The 23,370-nt window shown below is 33.9% G+C and overlaps 1 protein-coding gene across 1 annotated transcript in view; it reads left to right on the top strand.

The window, feature by feature from the left end:
* LOC107527531 (putative ATP-dependent RNA helicase DDX60) overlaps window positions 1–23,370 on the top strand; it is a 78,975-nt gene that overhangs the window by 3,184 nt on the left and 52,421 nt on the right. The window contains 11 exon segments of the mRNA XM_016200308.2: window positions 2,712–3,003; window positions 7,331–7,400; window positions 8,743–8,932; window positions 9,278–9,619; window positions 10,974–11,096; window positions 12,872–13,042; window positions 14,261–14,419; window positions 16,122–16,263; window positions 17,079–17,234; window positions 18,283–18,385; window positions 22,455–22,570. Of these exon segments, the coding sequence (XP_016055794.2) occupies window positions 2,715–3,003; window positions 7,331–7,400; window positions 8,743–8,932; window positions 9,278–9,619; window positions 10,974–11,096; window positions 12,872–13,042; window positions 14,261–14,419; window positions 16,122–16,263; window positions 17,079–17,234; window positions 18,283–18,385; window positions 22,455–22,570 (1,861 nt within the window). The 5' untranslated portion in view covers window positions 2,712–2,714.

Raw genomic sequence — 23,370 nt, 5'->3', positions numbered from 1 at the left:
TGGTTTGAACTTGCATTTCTGTGATGATTAGTGATGTTGAATATTTTTTCATGTGTCTGTTGGTCAATTGTATGTCTTTGGAGAAACATATGTTTAGGTGCTGTTCCCATTTTTAAAGTTATATTATTGGGTTTTTTGATGTTGAGTTGTATGAATTTTTTATACATCTTTGATATTAAGCCCTTCTTGGCTACATCATTTGCAAATATCTTCTCCCATTCAGCAGATTGTCTTTTTGTTTTGTTAATGGTTTCCTTTGCTGTACAAGTACATTTTAGTTTAATATAGTTCCATTTGTTTATTTTTGCTTTTGTCACTTTTGCTTGAAAAGACATAACTAAAATTTATTACTAAGACCAATGTCAAGAGTTTACTGCCTATGTTTTCTTCTAAAAGTCTGTGGTTTCAGGTCTTAAATATTTAAGTCTTTAATCCACTTTGAGTTTATTTTTGTATATGGCATAAAAATGTCTCGTTTCAACTTTTGTATGTATCTGTCCAGTTCTCCCAACACCACTTATTGGTGAAACTGTCTTTTGCCCATTGTATATTTTTGCCTCCTACGTCATAGATTAATTGATCATATATGCATGGGTTTATTTCTGGGCTCTTTATTCTGTTCCATTGATGTGTGTGTGTGTGTGTGTGTGTGTGTGTGTGTGTGTGTACACCAGTACCATACTGCTTTCATTTCTATAGTTTTGTTGTATAATTTGAAATCATTGAGCATGGTATCTCCAACTTTGCTATTCTTTTTCAAAATTTCTTTAGCTGTTGGGGGTCTTTTGTGATTCTCTATACATTTTAAGGTCTTTTTGTTCTAGTTATGTAAAAAATGCCCTGGACATTTTGATAGGGATTGCACTGACTTTGTAGATTGCTTTGGGTAGAATGTACATTTTAACTATGTTATTTCATCCAATCCAAGAGCATGGTATATGCTGCCATTTTTAATTTCTTTCTTCAGTGTCTTACAGTTTTCAAAGTATAGGTCCCTTACTTCCTTGCTTAAATTTATTCCTAAGTATTGTATTATTTTGATGCAATTATAATGGGGTTGTTTTCTTTAATTTTTTCTGATAATTTGTTGTTTGTGTATAGAAACAGATTTCTGAATATTTAATTTTATATCCTGCATGCAAGTTTACTCTATTTATTTATTAATCCTAATAGTTTTTTGGTGGAAATTCTAGTTTGTTTGTTTTTTATATATATAGTACCATGTCATTTGCGAATAGTGACAATTTTACTTTTTCCTTACCAATCTGGATACCTTTCCTCTGCCCCTTGTCTCATTGCTGTGGCTAGGATTTCTGATACTATGTTCAATAATAGTGGTAATAGTGGACATCTTTGTCTTGTTCCTGATGTTACAGAAAAAGCTTTCAGCTTTTCACAGTTGAGTATGATGTTAGCTGTGGGTTTGTTATATCTGACCTTTATTATGTTCAGGTATATTCCTTTTATAACCACTTAGTTGATAGTTTTTATCATAAATGGATATGGAATACTGACAGATGTGTGTATCCTTCTTGAAGCTAGAGGCCTTGAGGGTATTGCCTAGAATATTGTCTGATGTTATAGTAAATACCCAATAAAATGATTGAGTAGATTAATTAATTTTATTATTATAGAGACTCAGTAGGGTGACAAATATTATACCCAAGTTACTCTCAAGTGCTTTTTTTACAAAAATAAAAGAGTGACTTTTATAAATCTGTATATGTAGTTTTTGTTGTTTTTTGTTTTTGTGTTTTTTAATGCAGTTTACTCATTATATCTGTGATTTCCTTTAAAGAATTCATGACATTAAAATATCTTGGTGACACTATTAATGCTACTGTAGACTGGAATTTACAGATAATTATCCTATTTGCATGTAACTATATTGTGAATGTGAGTATCTACAGTATCTATTATTGTATCTATTTATGTTAGGTATGCAGTAACCCTTTATTAGTCTGATTTCTGAGGGGCCACACTTGACCCTTTCCCCCATAAGCTGGAGAATGATAAGTTTATGTAATATAAGTAATATAAATTTATGCTATCTGCTGGCCAACAAGACAGTGTCCCTCTTTAGGTAGCTTTCTTGGTGTCACCACTTAAATATTTTACTATTAAAAAAAGAACAGATGAAGGAACAGGACACATGTTGATTTAGTGAGAATGCATATTTTATAAACTCATTTGAAAAAGTGATGAAAGTCATTGAGTACACAGAAACCAGCAAATTTAAGCATTAATTGGATGCTAATTCATTGTCATCTGGTTGCTTATGTGCTCAACTATGCAATAAAAAGAAACAATGAAAGTAATATTTAAACTGTTGGAAATTTATCTATGTAGACCTTTCCAAAGTTAAGATTTACATAGAAATGTTTACTATTACTAATTTTCTTAGATTAAATCCTTCTTTAAACATGTGTGTGTTTTGTTTTTTGTTTCTTTGTCTCTATAAATGTGACTTTCGCATACATATTTTCAGGAATATATTTTGCCCTACCATGCAACTCCACCATCCCTTTTGAGTGACTTAATTGCAAACATATTTGGGGTGAGGATTATGAAAAATGATCCTCATTAGGAAAGTAGATATTGAGGAGATTTACAGAAAAGAAGGAATTGAACAGATTTTATTTGAGAGAAGTAAACTATATTGTGATATGTTATTTTAAATAAAGTGATAATGAAGAGCTTTGTTTTTATAGAACATGGCTTCTGCACCTCCTATGTCATATGAAACATCAAGCCCTAGTAACAGTGAAAGTGAGAGTGAGAGTGAGAGTGAGAGTGATACTGAAAGCGACAGCTCTGATGACAGTGAGACCGCAGAGAGCTTGTCCTCATTTGATCAATCTGAAGAAGAAGATCATCTAAGCCCAGAAGACGTAATAGAAGAGCCAGCTTCTGGGCAGTTACCATGTGAGTTTGAAATCAATGAGGAGAAGCCTTCAGAAGTTGAAGCTACAGATGACAGCAGTCATGATTTAGAAAAACCAGGTGAGGCAATACCCATGGGTGGATTACCCTCCCTCCCTCCTCTCCCCTCCCTCAGACTCCTCCTCTTTACCCCCTCCTCTTCCTCGCTGTTTACACTATCAATGCCTTCAGACACTGTCTCTTTTATATTAAATAAGATTTTTGTTGTTATCTTTTAGTTAAACCACAATGAAGAGTTGGCTTGGCTTGGACTCTATATTGAAAAAAAAAAATTAGGTTTGGATTTTTTTTATTTTTATGAGTGTGTATAGGTGATTTTATTTAAGTTAAATATGGATCTGTTACACTGCACTCTAGCATAGATCTTAGAATTTTCATCAGTCCAATTAAATCAATAAATCCTTGGGGACAGGGACTGAGAATCAACAATTTTAATAAGATTCTCTCATGATTCTGGTCATAGTACTGTGACTTTAAAAGCAGGTCCACATGACTCTGTTTGACTCAGAAGGTTGAAGAGTACAGTACTGGAATGATATGCTTGAGTTCCTAAAATAATTACAGGGTAGGGCAAAAGTAGGTTTACAGTTGCGAGTACCCGAAGCACAGAATTTATTCTATCACCATTATTTATTTATTTATTGCATTATCTTCCATATGAACAGCTGTAACCTACTTTTGCCCCATGCTATATTAGCACATAAAATACAATTATACTGAATGTAAAAAAAATCAATACCATGTTGAGTTTTAATATGTATCTCAATATAAAATTTTTATAATAAAATACTGTATATTATCAGATTAAAGGAAAATATTTCTGTAGCTGCAGAAAAACATTTGATAAAGTTCAGTAGTCACTTGTGATTACTTTTTCACCAACCAGGAAAAAAAGATATTTACCTAAACTTAATAAAAGCAGCCTGCTGAAAACTACGTCAAGCATCCAATAACCATAAAACTTTATCTGATTTGCCACTGACGTGAGGAGCAAGAGGGCGTTTTTGCTTTCATTACTACTCTTTCAGTGCTATTTAGTATTATGTTGGAAGTTCTAGTTAGTGTAAAAGTTAATAACATACGTGAGAATGAGGAAGAATGAAAATAACTGCCTTGGACAGTGAAGAAAGTCTACCTAAAATGTCCTAGAGAATCTACACATAACTTAGAAATCAGAGAAATCTCCTTTGGGATATAAGATTGACATTTAAAAAAATATTGATCCTAATCACCATCAGTATGGAAATGTCCATTAGTATGGAATATAATACTGATTCTAAGCACCAGAAATTATTAATTGGAAAAATACATTAAAAAATGGAAAACCATCAAATTAGCCACACAAACTAAAATATACTCAGGAATAAATCTAACAAAACATATTAAGGGGAGCCCTGGCCAGGTGGCTCAGTTGGTTGGAGCATCTTCCCATACATGAAAATGTTGCAGGTTCGATTCCCGGATAGGGCACATACCTAGGTTACAGGTTTGATTCCTGGTCAGGGCTCATACAAGAGGCAACCCATTGACGTCTCTCTCCTCTCTGTCCCTTTCTCTCTGTCTCTCTCTCAAATGTCAATAAACCTATCTCGGGGTGAAGATTAAAAAATATATAAACATATATAAGGTGAAAATAATTATGAATCATTAAAGAAGGTCTTAATTGTACTGAATAAATGTGGAAATATATTAGGTTCTTCCTTGTTATTCAATATCATAAGTATTTCTAGCATGACAAATTTAATCTTTAAATTTAATACATGTTCAATCTGAATCTCCTCTTTTATCTTGCCTCTATGAAAAAAAATGCAGTAGAATATCTTAAGGGTCTTGAGGTAAATTTCTTAAACAAAATAAGACAAGTATTAGATTTCTTAAACAAGATAATAGAAAATTTCAAATAAAAAATTACAAGTTTGATAAATTTTACCATAATCAAGTAAAAGAGCGCTTATGTAATAAAAGATCCAAACAAAGTTAAAGGGACAGAATAGAATGAGACCATAAATCTATGTATAAATATAGGAATTATTTATCCAGGAAAGCTAAAGATTGTATACAAATTAATTGGAGAAAACTCAATAGAAAATAGGCAAATGTTATCAATAAGCAAATCACAAAAGGGAAATCTGAATGTTAAAAATATATATATATATATTCTACAAGATACTCATCCTTGGCAGTAATAGAAATCGAAACTATGAGACACTATTTCACATTTCTCAGTTTAGAAATATTTTAAAATTTGAATTAAAAAATGTGACAATATCAATAACGTGAATATGAACTGAATACTATCTAGTGAAGTGGCTTACCTCTCTAATCGTAACCTCTTAGAGGATCTCTCTTGCATATGCTCAGTGAGACATATTAAAATTTTTATTAACCAATGTCACCCCAATAAATTCTATTTAAAAAGAAACAAAAAAAGGCAAAAAAATAATGTACAATATGCTATAATTTGTAAGACAATGGCAAGAAAACAAAACAACTTAAATGTCTATCAGTATGGAATTTGGCTTTGGAAGATGATATACTTGTATGGTAGAGCATTATCAGCTGCTAAAATGAATGTAGTTTATCTTTGTGTATCAACATGGAATGATCTCAAAATCATAAAGTTGAATGAAGAAAACAAGTTGTGGGATGATACCATTTAATTTAAGACACAACACAGTATTATATACTGTAATACAAAATTATGGCAAAGAAATATCACACTGTTGGTTGCCTCTGTGATAGCAGAATGGGAATACAATTATATCTTTAATGTTTATTTCCCTTTAATAAATAAATTTGAAGCAAATGAGCAAAATTTTAACATTTATCAATTCCAATGTTGGGATACATAGGTGTTTGTTAGTATTCTTTATACTCTTGTGTATTTTTAAATTATCATCAGCCCCTCCCCACAAAAATAACCAGCTGAAATTTAGGGTTGCCCAATCACCAACCACCTTTTATTTTCATCTTGATTAAATTCTCTAGATTTTTAAATTCTTCATCTGGATGACGTATGAATAACATTTACCCAAAGCAAATGTTAATAATTTACCTAAGCTCAAATTGAAATAGTTCTTACTTACACACTAAAATAAAAATAAGCAAAAGAAATACAGTAAACCAATTTAGTGTGTTTCTAAAATGAAACTTTAAAATATTCTTCCAAATGAATTTTTTCACATGACTCCACCAGTTAGGCAGGCTTATAATAATCAAACCTGAAGACCTGGTAACAGAAAATTTTCTGCCACCTTGAACAAAATTTTAAATCTTAAATCTGTAACTATTCACAGTGTTAGCTTGTTGAGTTGCTTCTCTCAGCATAGATATGAACATAGTTATGATAAAATGGTATTATGAAATTCTATGGTCACAAAATGATGAAGACATTTGGAGACGCCTACATTAATTGTAAGAAATATGAAATAAGTACAATTTTACATCCAAGTGTAGCCTTACTGTTTGGTTAATAAATTCCAAAGTAGTTTTTAGGAGTGAGGAGCTACCTATTATTAGTACATCTGGCTCTGTATATGGGCATGTCTAGGCACCCCAAATATTTAAATATTCATTTATAATACCTAACACCCCTCAATTATGCACAAATTCACTTTTTTTGAAAAAGAAGTAGTCGGGAGGGCTCAATTAATATCAGTCATAACAATATGAGAGACTACATATGTTGTATCAAGAATGCCAAAAAAACTAAAATGTGTTTTAATATTCCTGCTTACTATTTTTCCTGAGACCTCACATGCTGAATAGATGAATGTTTGTTTCCTTTTCAAGTCCTAATTTCTTGATAGAATGCATTTAACAAGGACGTGGAATACTACAAAGAAATTCTCAGGAGAAATTTATTTCAAAGAATTAAATCAGTGTCCCCCCCCCCCCATATAAGGAGAGTAGAAAAATACAGGATTTATCATTTTACCTTGAACAGTGAAGAAAGTCTACCTAAAAGGTCCTTTATCTTTAGTGAGAGAACTTTTACACTGTATCTGTATGCCTTTCTATAAATTCATATGAATTAATTTTGAAAGTAGTGAATTTTCAGTTTCTGGACAGTTTTGTCTTTTTAGACTTGTTATATGTTTGTCATTAAAATTTATTCGCAACTGGGAATTTATTATTTTAGCCTTTATGAAAAATCTAATTTTAAACTGTAAGATGGCTTACCTTGCCCATAATTATTCTTTACAGTAAGTAATGTAAGCATATTCTCATTTTTAACAACCTGTTTCTCTTTTGACATGTTACTGAATATTTCAGCCATGCTTATGAAGTCTTGCATAAAATATAAATATACTAAAAGTTAGCAACAAAAGAATTATCATTAAAACTATCTTAAAATTGAGTGTTACACTTGTTACTTATTTTAAAGGATTAACTAAGTGTAAGAGAATTCTGAGGTCGCTCTCATTGAAGATTTGGGAAACTCTGTCAAAATCTAAGTAAGTACAGCTCAAATTCTTCAAAGTAATACATCATTAGAAGTAATTCATTTCCTCTGTATGGCATGGATTTTTTTTTTACTTCTTCCGGCTAAGAATCATCTTGTAGAAACAGCCAGTGGGGCAAGAGATTAATATTTTTGAAAGTAGGTAAATATTTTCTTTTCTTGGGAAGGATTATGCTATATGGCTTTTATTCAGTAGCAAGGAATGATATACTGAAAACTTCAAAGAGAGATATAAGTGGAGGAAAGATTCACTTTCTTTTCATATTGCGACGAGAATGATCATTGCAGCAAATTTTGTAACAGCAAAAAATGAAAGAAATAATTTAAATGTTCATCGAAAGGAGAAAGATATAGAATAAATTGTAATGTAGATATATAATTGAATTTATACAGCAGTAAAGTTATTTAAGTATAGCTTCCTATAACCATATAATAGAATTTTAATAGTAAATAGTAATTAAGTTTAAAAAGTAAATTCCATAAGCCCAGAAGGGGTGTGGCTCAGCAGTTGAGTGTCAACCTAGGATCCAGGAGATTGGGGTTCAATTCTGGGTCAGGGCACATGCTCGGGTTGCGGGCTCGATCCCCATTCGGGGGCGTGCAGGAGGCAGCCGATCAATGACTTTCTCATCATTGATGTTTCTCTCTCTCTCTCCCTCTCCCTTCCTCTCTCTGAAATCAATAAAGATATTTTTTAAAAAAGTAAATTCCATAAAACACAGATAAGACTTTGTCCTTTTAATAAAGATCTCAAACTAGGTATACATATATTGTCATAAAAACTTTAAAAATTAAGAGAGCGATGAAAACTAAATTCAAGGCAGTGGTTGCCTCTGAAGGAGTGGTAGGGAGATGAGTTTTGAGAACAGCTCATAAGGTAGATATCAGTTATGGAAAATCTTTTATTTCTTGGAGTTGGTGAAGAGCTCTTCATTATAGTTTAATTTAAAAATGCAAAATAAGATAGTCTCATACATATAACTCACCAAGGATTATGATGGCTTTAACTTTTCACACTAAAAGTACAGAAATGGTATCTAAATTTAAAATAGAGATGCACTTTTTTGCATAAATTTCTGCTTACACCAATGAATTTCAGTTTCACTACAGAATCCGTCATATTGTTAACTGAGGGTTTATTCACTCCTGCAAAGTAACAGGAATGCCCTAAAAAATTGTTGCTTAAATATAATAGAAATTTGTGGGTAATTTTTCTTTAAGTTTCTTACTTAAACTAGAAGACAGTTTGTGTAACCAACTGAACTGTGGAATTTTATCTCAAGCTACTGTTACTTTTATAATCTTTGCCTTATGTGTTTTATATTTTTATTCAGAATAGTGAGCTTACTTAAAGACTTTGTTGAGTCTGAATTTTTTTTGATTGATGGAGATTCATTACTCATCACCTGTGTTCTGAACATGAACTTCAAGAAAGGACAAACTCTTCACTTCTTCTACATTGTAGAACAATTTCTGTATGATTTCATTCAAAAGGAAGCCAAATTTGTCATAGTTTTTTTTAAGGTAACAAACAGATTTAACTCTCTGTTCTCATTTTGTAGAGCCTAAGAAAACAATATTTATTTTTAAATGTGATCAGTTGTTACTTACTTTTAAAGATATTTAGATTGTAATTAAAGTATCTACTAATAGGAATAATACCAAGTATTATTGGTAGGAAAACAGCTAATGAGTCTTTATTTATCTGACATTTCTACAGGATTCAGAAGAATTAAGTTAATAACCTTGAGCTTTTAACTCTTTGTAGTATGTTAATACAACAATTTATATACAATGTTAATATTTAGAAAAATAACCAGTTATTCTATTTTTATCTCTAAAATTAACATTGGTTTCCTTTATCTACAGGATGCAGAAAATCTGTATTGTGATTACCCTGATATTCTGGCCCTTCGTACCATATTGATTCACCATTTAGAATACAACACTGATGTTACTATTCATACAGAATTTTCCAACTGTCTGACACCAGAATGGGAGAGATTTCTTAAAGAATGTTATCCATATTTCCTAATTGTCTCAGAAAAGGGACTAACATCTCGTCAAAGAGACTTTTTAAATATTTTTATCATGCATACTCTTCACAAGAAAATCAATATTGTACAGTCTTTGGGAATAGAGTCAGATGTCCTTAGAATTTATGGATACTATTCCTCAAGTCTCTATATGCACATACAGTTTTTTGAAATGGTAAGTTATATTAAATTGCGCAGAATAAATGGGCAACATAAGTGTGGGGAAATTAACCAGAGAACCAATAGCATAAGTGTTTATTCATAAATTCTGGGCATGAGAACGCTCTGAAGGAATATTCTAACATGGGGAAAGAGGGCAGAATTTTTTTTATATGGCTTTAGGAGAAGTTAACTGAAGTCCTGGCCTATTAAGCCATTGTATGGGCAATTTTGAGAAGTGGGAGGAAAAATATGGCCTAAGGTCATGTATAAGAGACACTGGGGAGGAACAGTTCAGAGGCCCAGGACATGTGAGGACCACAGTGGGAAATTCTCAGCCAGTGTCTTGTACATAAATTACATGTATCTGTATATACATATGTATACATATTCACATACACACTTATTTATATGCTCCTATAAATTATAATGTATACTTTTCTGTGTATATATTTTACACAGACATATGTGTATATATATATGTGTGTGCATATATATAATCTGGGATGATTTTGTCTTTATTCTCACTTTTAAAATTAATACCTGGAGAATATTATGTTAAGTGAAATAAGCCAGACAGAGAAAGAAAAATATTACATGATCTCATTTATATGTGGAATCTAAAGAACATAATAAACTGATGAACAAAATAGATTCAGTGACATAGAAGCATGGAACAGACTGACGAATCCCAGAGGGAAGGTGGGGGGTGGGTGGGGAGAGATTAACCAAAGAATTTACATCCTTATATGCATAACCCATGGAAACAGACAATAGTGTGGTGAAGGCCTGGGGTGGGGAGTGGGTGCAGGGGGAAAGGGGTCAAGGGGGAAAAAAGGGAACATCTGTAATATTTTCAACAATAAAGATAAATTAAGATAAATAAATAACAAAAAACACAATAAAAAACCAAAAAAATAAAATTAAGATAGCTGATAAAGTATTCCATCATTTTATTAGTACTTTTTTGCAACTATTTTTAATATCCATTAAAAATAGATAGCTATGAATAAATACTAAGACTTGAGAATACCACTTAAAATTTTCTTTCCTTTTGTGTGTGTAAATAGATAACATATCATTGTGGGGCAATATAGAACAATTATATTACTGCTACGGCCAGCACTTTTTTTGAGTGGTTGATTTTATTAGAAAGCATTTTCATTTCCCTTCTTATATTCTAGTGACATCAGCAGTGAATAGTTCAAACAAAAGGAGTGGAAGTCTATTTTAACTTGAATTAATGGAGTTTTTGTTTTGTCTGTAGTCAAATAATCACAAACATCATTTTCCACCTTGTATTTAGTTTAACTAGAGGTTTGCAATAGGTATTTGAACCAGAAGACTTACTTATGTGTTTTGTTTTTTAGCATGAGATACAATTGCAACATGCCTTACATGCCTACATAATACAGAATTACCAAAGGTCACAGGAAAGAGAAATACTTCTGTATGGTCATTTGAAACTAAACTTGGGAGAAATGCAGAAAGAGGTAACAACACATTTACCTGGAAACTAAAGTCCAACTTCTAGGAAATATACTTTTAATGATTTGTTGCTTCTAGAAGACAGACTTTTTTAAAACCAGAATTCATGTCCTTGCCAATTGTATAGACTTTCTTCTTCAAGCCGCATAGCCCTGAGGCAGAGGGAGTCTTACTAAATTTGTTGGTTGCAAAACCCTAGATATTTTCTACAAAAAAACCCTATGTATAAAATATACAGTAAAATCGGAGGAAGAAAACTACTGTGATGATTTTAAGATCTCACTTTTATTCTTAATATATGGGTGACTACTGTGGAAATGTTTACCTAAAAAGTAGGAATTTTTTAGTATTCTGGAAAGGAAAGCTATGTCGTTAGATTAAAGCTGAGCCATTGATGCTTTGGTAATCTCTGATGAGGAACGTCTGTCAGTGGTTATTTTACCTTTTTGATTACTTCAAACTCACTGATAATTATCTTCCATAGGTTATTCTTTTTGGAAGACTTGGTATACTGCAATGATGTGATAAAGGTCACATGCCTGTGGAGTCAATATGCTTATGAGCAACATAATTTCTCTCATAGACAGCAGCCTATTAGATAGCTCCTCATGGATTTTTAATAGGCCTCACAAGATTAACAAGGCCAAGTTTAAGAACTTGAGTCCAAACCCATTCCAGTGGAGTCTTCACATATCAGTTAATGTTATCTTTAGGCTTAGAGCTGTTCAGGACATAAACCTAGGAGGTATTTTTGACCTCACTTTTTCCCTCATAGCCATACCCCATCCACTAGTAAATCCTGTCACTATGCATCCTGATCCTGCCAGCTTCTCCCCATTTCTATCACTATGACACCAGAGACTCTATTATCTCTTGCATGGAAAAAGTTAGTAGACTAAAATACATCAGCCCACTTGTATTTCTGCTTCTGCTCTTGATCTTCTATGACTCACTTTTTACACAGTAATCAGAGTGATCTTTTAAAATTTTAAATCTGATATCATGGTACTACTCTGCTCAAAACTCTATAAGACTGTTATCAATCTTAACATAAAATCTCTGCACAGCCTACATATATTGTAGACACTAGATAAACATTTTTAAATGAATCCATAAGGTTAAGTGACTTATCTAATTAACACCTTAAGTTTTAGGAGAAGTTACGTTTTTGGCTCAGAATTGGATACCCTGCCACAGATAGAGAAAACTGTCTTAAGTTTGCATTAGCTATCTCTGCTCTTGTCTAAACTCAGTTTCTTTCTTCTTTCCAACCTTCTCTAAGGTTTGCAATAGGTTGTAGTGATAATACTTGCAGAAGCAGTGGTTTATAATTATCAGCTTATGAGAAGGTAGCTTTGTACATGAGGTAAATGCCTGAGAGTTGTCTCAGTTGTTTCAATGGCCACTGAAAATTGTCTGAACTGACAACATTGAAGAATCTACAAGTTAGTCATTCAGGGGCTTTCAAACTGGGTATGACTGATCCAGATTTGTTAGGGACTATACAGATTAAGAGGAAAAAGAGTTATTAATATGAAAATATACTTCAAACCTAGTTAGATACAGCCTCATTATCATTTTTCATTAAAGTTTTCCAAACTATTCTGTTTTTCCTTAGGCATTTCTTTTATATTTTCCTTTAGTTCTTTGAAAGATTAAAGTTCATTATTAATATTATTAGTGGGAAAAATTAAACTTATTTTTCTAAGGCTTAATATCACCTGAGCTTCGAATCTTGTCCCTTATAATCACTAGGTCTTTAAAAAAATTTTTATTGCAGATACATCAGACCTTGTCCTTGCTTCACAATCAGTGGCCCAAAGGGGCTGATATAAGAAGTGTTGTCTGCTCTATTTCATGTGCTGTGACACTAAAACTCTATAGAAAAATGTTACATGGTGCACAAGACTGTGAAAACCTAAACACCTGCACAGAAGATCATAACACTAAGGTGGGAATCTTTCAAAATTAATTTAATTATTCAATGTTACTTTTAAAGAGGTGGCAATGCTTATTTATGAGTAGTAAATAAGTTCATCAAACAGAAAATATGCGTTTGTCACATGTTTGTTGAATAAACATTGATAAATCTATTGATCACATTCTTATGATGGCATGCAGGGCTCTTTACAGAACAAGTTAGGATAATTTCTTTTCCTCTGGACTGAGCTTGTCACCTCTTTCTTCCCTGAACCAAAGCACAAATATCTATTTCATTCTTGTTCTCAGCTGATTATCACTGCTGCTGAGAATTTCAGAGACCGATTTCAAGTAATAGGTGGTGACATCCCACAGGAAGTTTAGCATCTGTTATAGTGGATGGAAGGTGGTGTTGGGGCTGTGATCAGGATGAACCTGGATAACTAGCCATCTACTCTGCTGCCCAGAACCCATGTTTTCTGTTGAGAATATCAACAACTATGCTGTACACCTGAAACTAATATAAAATAATATTGAAAGTCAACTGTAATTGAAAAATAAAATACAAAAGAATACCAATAATAATAGTGATGTTACAACTAATAAAAGAAGCTAACTTTTACTAAGCCTTTATTGCATACCAATGCCAGGTACCTTATACACATTATATGTTATATATATTAAATATAACATTAATGCATTAGGTATTCTTGTTATTCTACTTAATAGATGAATAAGAATGAAACAGCTAATTGGTGGCAAAGCTAGGCTACAACCCAATGTTTATTGGTTTGTTTCTTTAAGTCCTGCTAGGCTACACTGCCTTAGTATACAGTCATATCTCCTACTAAGCCCTGGTCTTCCACACAGGAACAGGTGTGACAGTGAGAAGCTTTATTACTCTCCTTGTATGTCTGCTTTCAGGTTGTAAATAGATACTAGACATGACTCCAAGCAGATGATCATCCTCCATCATTTAAAAAAAAAAAGAAAGTATTAGATACAGTAAATGCTGGGGGCTCCATTTATTTTGAAAATCTTCCCTCCTGAGCAAAATAATTAGTTATGCTGTTTAGAAAAATAAATCATATGCTTGTTAAAATGTTTCTAAAAACAACATAATTGAATAGGAATACATCTGTGATGTGGGGAAATTGTGAGTAAGATGCTCTAAGATGCTGTTCTTATGTATCTCAATTTTTACATTGCCTGTGTGTAGGTTGACATTTTTAAATTTGTGTTTTTCTAGGACTTGAAGGAACCACCAACAATTAATGAAGCAGCAGATCTCTGCAGAATGCACTGTCTTAGTGTCATTTTCCTTCAGCATTTACCCCTATGTCAAAGAGCTAAGAGTAGAATCATTACTTATGTTTGGGACAGAACACTTACACCATTTCTAAGAATGGTATGTGAACCACATGGAATATCATAAATATTGTAAATTCAATAAGGCAAAAGTAAGAAGGCAGAATGCTTTGCTTTTTCTGATATTACTTTTATTTCTGTATTCACCTTAAAAATTGCTACCAGCAAACAGTGCAGGTTTCTAGGAAAATAGTCCCTTCATATATAAAAGTACTCAATGAGAAAAAGTACTTCATCTACATATAAAATGATCCATACTCTGTAGAATTCCAAATATGTATACAGTTTCTTTGAAGAAAAAACAATCCCTACTATTGATATATATAAAAGCAATAAATTTAAAAAATTATATCAATTGCATGTTTACATTTTATTAATTAAAACAGAGAAAAATGAATGTAAAAGTCATTTGTCAGCTATTGTGAAACTTTAAAAATCTTGGTTTTCATATTTAACATGGTGCTCCCTAGTTTGATATTTTTGTATAGTGCAGCGATTTTCAACCTTTTTCATCTCATGGCACACATAAGCTATTACTAAAATTCTACGGCACACCAAAAAATTATTATAATTGTTGCCAATCTGACAAAAATAGGTATAATTTTGAATCATTCACACTGGAAGGCTATAGTGTTGTGCTGGCTGTTGTCATTTTTTTAATTTGACAATCTAAGGGGAAAAGTTCAGTGCCTCGACCAAGTAGTCAGATACTGCATGTTTGAAAAATTCTTTCAGCACATCGGTTGAAAATTGCCGGTATAGTGTAGTGCAAACTTATTTTGGGGTTAACACTTTAGCTGAAGAAAAAAAACTGCATTTTGGAGCAAACTTTAACCAAAGAAAATATTATATAATGTCTTTTATTAAACTTAAGCCTGCTAAGAGTAAAATTATTAAAATTATTCCATTAGGTTTAGCACAGTATGAGATTAAGGGATGCTAAGTTACAGAAAGCTAAAACAGTCCCTTTGTGAGATATTGAGAAACCCATACAATAAGTTAATACAATTATACAATAAATTAAAGCATAGTTGTATGGTTGTAAAAGTGCATTGTTGATTGTATTACCTAGTCATTGTCAGCACAATGGTATTAGGCATGCAGGTGACATTTTCAACGTATATTTAAGAAATCCCATTTGATATGTCATTGTGTTTTATTTAGGCCCTAAAACATTAAATGATGCCATATGTAACTTTAAAAAATATATATGTTTTTATTGATTTCAGAGAGAGGAAGGGATAGGGGGAGAGAGAGAGAAACATTAATGATGAGAGTCACTGCTTGGCTGTCTCCTGCATGCCCCCTACTAGGGATCTAGACCATAACCCCTGGCATGTGCCCTGATGGGGATTCGAACTTTTAATTGAAACTATTACAATAACAATGAATACCCACTATTTTTCTATAACTGTTATTTTGAGTCAATGGAAGAATATTTATTGTGCTTATGATTGTGATAAGTTCAAAGGAATCATTTCATTATAGAGCTGCAAGGTACCTTGGAAGGTGTAGATTAGCCATGTTATCTTATAAAAAATGAAGCATAAAGAAGGTAAGTCACTAGTATACAGTCATATTTTGTCAATGCTAGGTCAGTGGCATTGTGTTTTCATGTGTTCTTTAGTTATTTTTTCTTAATATAAGGCGTAGATCACGTTGAAGAAAGTTTAAGGAAGACATGAGCATTCTGGGAAGATTTTATATCATTGGGTCATGCCTCTCTCTTGTCTTTTTTCCAGCTAAAGAGATGTCAATTTTTCATCCTAAAACAACTAAAAGCTAGGAATAATTGGAATGTGAATTTCACTGGCCTGCCTGACTTAACTGATGATAGTTTGTGGAAAAATATTGCTTATTATTATGAAATTGAACATAATAGAGGTATGTTTTAAATAACTGTGTAGTTACGTCTTTTATTTTTTAGTGGGCAGGTGAGAATTGTATCTGAGAAGTAATGGCAATGGGCTATTCATTAATTAACTACAATTGGATAGGAAGCTTTCTTTGCAAATATTGTCTATGAAAACTCTACATTTTCACAATAGGTAAATGGTTCCATTGAGAACCTTATAAGGAACTTTTTTCTCTCAAAACTACATGTGAGACAATATCAGCTATTGGGAGGGGGGTAGTTTAAATGGAAGGATTATGGGAGCTACTCCTAGAACACTATGATAAATGTTACCACTTATTGTATATCTCTCATATATTAGATAATTTACATGTTATAAAATGACACCATAGCTTTGCTGCTGATTGTTTTGGACAAGGTATTGATTCTGTGAAAACAGAAAAGGAGTGTCAGGCTGGCGTATCATGTTTAGAAATGAAGATGCACAGTGCTGAAGCCCTGCCCCGCTTCCTCCAGCATGACCTTTAGAACACCCGATACTGACCCCTGACTCCTTCACCCATCATATTGGACCCATGCGCTGACTTCTTATTGGCCCATCTGGTTTTGTTAAGAGTGACAGAAAAATATAGCAACACCAGCAACAGTTCAAAGATACTTTTACCTTCTTATAACATTAGATGCAACATGAAAAATATGTCAGAGCCTATTCTGTTTTGTTTTAAGCATCCAATATGAGATACAGACATAAACATAAGATAATTCATACACATAAAACATAAAATATAGTGACTATCACTCCAATTTTAATTAATAATTTGAACATATATTTTTTTCTACCTAGGGCTAAATTTGGAATTGGGTGACACTTTGAAACAGGGCTATCAGGAATTGTGGAACACAATCTTAACGTTATCAGAGGATGATGATTTTGGAGGACCCATGCCCATGAGGACAACGCTCAGACCATTTCTTACAAAGAAGAAAACATCACCTAAAGGTGCTGACAAGTTTTAAACGCTGATCTCATTCAGGACAGAAAAAGATTAGCAGTACAATCCATGTTTAGAAAAGAAATCTGACCTCTTAAAGTCTTATATTTTTCAGGGTTAGTCTTGCTGATTAACATCTATGCTTACACACTGTCCTTGCCTTCCCATTGTTTTATTCATTTCTTTGCTTATTTATTTATTGTGAGGACATGAGAAAGGGAGTTTTTACCCTTTCTGAGATACCCATTCTGAGAGATTTGCTGCTTTGCTGTTCACAAGAATTTTTAGATTTGTTTTTCAAAACAGCCCTACTCCTGGTATTATCAATCTCATTTTACAGATAAGATCTTGGGAGGGTATGTTCAGTCACATAGCAAATTTATGGTAGAAGGTTAGAATGCAAATCTGTCTCCACAGTCAGACACAGAGGATATCACAATAGTATCTTTATTGTATTTTCTACAAAAAGTGCAAGTTTGCTAAGGCTCATATGAAGGAATCACCTTGTATGGAAGTAGACCTGAGGAGATTATGATTGACAGATTAGACCAGCTTATTTATCTGGAAAAATTTTATTTGGACTAAATGAAATATACAAAGTTTTTTTTTTAAGTTTCAATTAATCAAAGAAACAGAAATTATTTTATTACTATTTCATTTTATTAATACTGATTATTAAATTTGAAATTTTTTTTATAAAACCTTATTTGTTTTGGTCTATTGGGAAATAGGCATATTTCTTACTGTGGTTCAGAATAAATATTTGTCTTTTCTAGATTGCATAGTGATTTGGTCACTGTTTCTCAAATTCCTTCAACTTAACTTGAAATAAAATTCTACATTAATTCATTCTATATATTTACATTTGTGCCTTACTAGGAGTAATATAAAGTTGATCTAAACATCCTGATTTGCAACAATTCCATTGAAGTATCATTTATTTTGAAATAAATGATGAAAATGTCTAATTTTGCTGTTCCATAAACATTTGCATCACCACAGTAAATTATTAGAGTTTTGTGTTCAAATGTTAATTATATTTCTAAATACCACCAGGATCAAATCAAGAAATTCATAAATTAGGACTCATTCCTTTGAAGGCTGAGATTATAGAAGATTATGCTGGAGATATCTTGTCAGAACTACCTTTTCTAAGCAGGTATTTATAGAAAAACTTTGCCTGTTTATAATATCTATCTATCTATATCCATCTCTCTATTCATCCATCCATCCATGTCACTGGGCATAGTGAACATAGTGAATTGGATTTATTGTTGTCTATATTGTACATATACAATTAAAATTTCACATTGGAAGATAAATTTTAATGATAATTTTAGTGAATTTTGCTTTAGATGTGATTGATTATTGTAATTTAAAAAAACCTTATATATCTTCCTTAAATAACTTTCTTTCATTTCTCACATAGATATCTCCTTTACATTTTTCTCTGTAATAGTAGGACCAATGAAGGGTATGATTAATGGGTGGCTGAGGTGTGGTGGTAGCCAAAATATATAAATTAAAGGCCAGATATGAAACTAATCATAGAATCTTGAAATCATCAAGAGTGATATGAGAAGGAAATAGTAAGGAGAAAGACAGTAAGCTAGGTTTATAGCTTCAGTGGAAGAAACAGAGTAAGAGGAGGGTAACTCTCTCGGCGAGGAAAGGTTGCTGGAGTTGACACTGGAGTAAGGCTGCATGAAGTATCCTAAAATTTATTCATTATTTATCTGAAATTCCAATTTATCTGTGTGACCTATGTTTTTATTTGCTAAATCTATGAATCTTATATGTGAGTCATATATTTTAATGGAATGGAAAGGGAAACAGATGTCCTGACGCAGCAAAGAGGAGCAAGGAGGTTATTCAATTGTCTCTTTAAATATCAGTTTCTTGCTAGCAAGCCTTCAATTTACATCTCCAGTTTTTTGTCTCTTTTTTTTTTTATATATATATCTTTATTGATTTCAGAGGGAGGAAATGAGAGGGGGAGAGAGTGATAGAAACATCAATGATGAGAGAACCATTGATCGGCTGCAGCCGGCAACCCGGGCACGTGCCCTGACCAGGAATCGAACCCCGATCGCCTAGGATCCTAGGTCGACGCTCAACCGCTGAGCCACGCCCGGCTGGGCTCCAATTTTTTGTTTGTTTGTTTGCTTTGAATCCCCCAAATTGTATCTTGACTCAATCCTCTGAATTCCTGATCCTAGTTGGATATCTCGCAGACATCCCAAACTCAATGTATAAATGCCAAACTCCTGATCTTCTGGCAGGAACCTCCTGTTCCCTCAGCATTCTATGTCCATCTTCTCTTTTTTTCCAGTTTCTTGGGCCAGAATGTTTGGAATCATGCTTACTTACTTTTTTTTTTTTTTTTTAATTGATTTGATAGAGAGAGAAAGAGAGAGAAACATCCATCGGTTGCCTCCTGTACGCCCCCCACCGGGGATCAAACCCGCAGCCTAGGTATGTGCCCTGATAGGCAATGGAACTTTCGACCTGTTGCACGGGAAGGCGCTCTATCCAACTTAGCCACACCGGCCAGGGCAGGCTCGGCTGCTCTTTATAGTTCTCGTACCACACCCAGCCTTTCAGCCAAACTCATTTCTGTTCTTCGAAAACACATGTAGTGTAATTCCTTTCCTGGTTTCTGCCCACCCTGCACACCCTGTACAACCCGTCATCATCTCTCCACTCTTGCAGTAGTTCCTTAACTGGCCTACGACCCCTGCCTTGGCCTCCTTCACTGCGTTAGCACAGCAGCCAGAGTGATGCTGTGGAGGAAAATCAGGTTATTTCTCTCATCTGCTCGAAACCTTCCTAGGAGTTTCCGCTCACTCAGATACAAAGGACTGTGGGGCTCTACTGCTCTTTGTGCTCAGCCTACTTCCCCTTACCTCTTTGACCTCATTTCCTCCTAATCTCTCCCAAATTCTCTTGCTCTGTCCATGCTGGCCTCCTTACTGTCCCGTCCCCCTCTCCCCAGCTGTACAGAGGTAAAATTGACATATGTAACGTTGTGTAAGTTTTAGGTGTACAATGCGATGATTTGATACAAAAATGTATTGCAAAATGATTACAATAAAGTTAGTTAGCACAGCCACCATCTCACTTAATTACCCTTTTTGTGTGATGAGAACATTTAAGACATACTCTCTTAGCAATTTGCAAGTATATGATACAGTATTGTTAACTAAAGACACCATGCTGTACATTCTATCCCCAGAAAGTTTTCCTCTTATAACTAGAAGTTTGTATTCTTTGACCAATGTCTCCCCATTTCCCCCATCCCCAGCCCCTGGCAGCCACCATTCTACTCTGTTTCTTTGAGCTTGCTTTTTTTTTCTTTTAATTCCACATAGAAGTGAGATCATATGATATTTGTCTTTCTCTGTCTGACTTATTTCATTTAGCATAATGCCCTCTAGGTCCATCCATATGTCAAATGGAAGAATTTCCTTCTTTTTAATGGCTGAGTAATATTCCATTGTGCATGTCTGTCTATAAGTTACTTATCTATCTAGGTAGCTAGCTAGTGATTTATCTCATTTTCTTTATCCATCCACCTGTTAATGGATACTTAGATTGTTTCTATGTCTTGGATATTGTGTTTCTTGAACACAATAGTCCCACCTCACAGCCTATCTACTTGCTGTGCTATTTGTTCCCAATGTTCTGACTCAGACCACCCTTTACCCATTGCTCAAATACCTTCCCAGCAAGGCTTTTCCTGACCATTCTTCTTAAGATCACACCATCTCTTCTTCCCAGAACTCACTATCCTGTCTCCCTGCTTTATTTTTCTCCTTCATGCTTTTCACCATCTGGCATAGCATACAGACCCACGCACTGCATAATGACAGTTCAGTCAACATTGGCTGCATATACAACAGAGGGCCTATAAGATTATAATGGTTTATAAGCAAAAAGCTTGTGATGTTGAAAGAAAAGGCTGGACCAAACTATGATGCTGAATTTACTGCAGGCTCTGGGTGGTTTAAATATACAAGGAGGATCAGTACACTGCTCTGTACCTGCCCAAGGCTGTGGCCCTGAGTTGGCAAGGGAGTGGGAAGAGTGGACTGGGGAGGAAGGGACCCGGGAGCCTGCCCTTCCCACGACCCACGCCCTGCAGAGGCACATGCGTGCACATGGACACTCACACACATTCATGTGCACACACTCATATCCCTTCCTTTTCTCATTACCTCTTTTTTCCTGGTCCCTTCCTGCTCTCTCACGCCTCTCTCTTCCTCTCCCTTTCCTTTTTATTATTTCTCTTCTTGAACTTTCTCTTTCTGGGTTACTTTCAATCTCTGCCCTATTCTTCCTCCCTCTTCCTGGCATCTATTCTTTCTCTGAAGACACTTCCCTCCACAGCCCTCTCCCTGTCCCTGCAAGTGTTTATACATTTAGATACACAAATGTTTACCATTATGTTACAATTCAGTACCACAACATGTTTCTCAAGTTTATAGCCTAGGAATAATAGGATATAACATATAGCCTAGGTGTGCAGTAGGCTGTGCCATCCAGGCTTGTGTAAGTGCACTCTGTGATGCTCACACAGTGAGGACATTGCCTAACAAGGCGTTTCTCAGAATGTGTCCTGTCATTAAGTGATGCATGACCTTGTTTTACCTTTAAATTTCTTTGTTGTTTGTAACCCTCTGTTAGTATATAAAATCCAGACATTTTTAAAAGTCTGTTTTGTTCATTAACATATTCTTAGCATCTAGAAGAGTGCCTGGCACACAGCAGGAACTCAAATAAATACCTTGGAATAAATGAATAGCTTGGCTCATGGGTGTCAATTACTCTCTAATTTTTTCTATATGTCTGAAATATTCTACAAGTACACACACATATACACAAACAAGCTAAAAGAATCTAGGAGTGTCTCTCAACTTTAGAAATATCATCTCTTATAGGTAATGCTATATACACTCTATTATTTGGTGCCTAATTAAATCTGACATACAAATAAATTCTTAATATGTGTTCTTTATTGCTCTAGAGATGACAGTTCTACAGCTATCTTTCCCTACTTCTTGACGCTTTCTTCATGAGATTCATTGTTTTTAAAAAACCATATCTTGTTCATTTATAATTATAAAATTAAAGGTAGAGGCCCATTAAATAAGTTAATGCCTTATAGTAGAAACCGAAAAAAATCATATGTGTATTATAATGTATGCTTTTTAAAATTTTTTCCTCAGTGATGACCCAGCTGTTACATCTCTTTCTAAGAAGAAAGAATTTGATGAACTCACACACTGGCATTCTTCTAGACCTCTCAGTGATGATTTTGAACGGACGAGGTGCGACAGTGACAGTAAGTGTAAATAATATCATCAACATTTTCAACATTCCTATATATCAAAGAATTGTATCCTATGTATAATAAAAAATGAGTCATCTGAGACTAGTGAACTCTAATTGATAGTCTTTTCCTTCTCTGTCTCAGGCCACCATACATATTTCCAATACCTTTTACATCAGAACAAGGAAGAACCTGGTTTCTACAGTATGAAAAAGGAGATTCCAATCCGTCTATTGATGGAGGGAGGGAATCGTTTTGTTGAGATGAGGATCTTTAAAAATTTTTCTTAGGTTGCTGCAACAATTACTTTATATGTTATTATTAATGTTTCTTTAGTTCTTTGCTCTTCTCAATTAAAAATTCCTGTTGTATTATCTCATGAGACCCCATACCTTCATTAATCACATTATGTTTTCATTATTTGCCCAAATTACTATTATATTAATTATTTGCTTTAAAATACTGTTTAATAATATTAAGCGCAATAAGTAATAAATATTCAAATAATCTAGTAATTATTTTGGCAGTGAAATATTATAGGCCAATGTAGTTTTCTAATCTTGTTATCTTCTTGGATTTAAAAATGGTACAGGGAGGGAGGAACAAGATGGCGGGTGGGTAACAGCTGCGCCCCCGCCTCCCGCAACCACATCAGAATTACAACTGAAATCCAGAGCCACCGTCACCCAGAGCCTCCTGAGATCTGGCTGCACAGAAGCCCCACAACCAGGGACCTGAAGAAGCACCGAGACCGGGAGGAGGGGCGGAGACGCGGGGGATCGGGGCTGAATCAGGGAGACGAGGCCACGGGC

The sequence above is a fragment of the Miniopterus natalensis genome, chromosome 4 (genome assembly GCF_054644295.1).
Source record: "Miniopterus natalensis isolate mMinNat1 chromosome 4, mMinNat1.hap1, whole genome shotgun sequence".
NCBI lineage: Eukaryota > Metazoa > Chordata > Mammalia > Chiroptera > Miniopteridae > Miniopterus > Miniopterus natalensis.
This window is presented reverse-complemented; position numbering and strand designations above follow the sequence as displayed.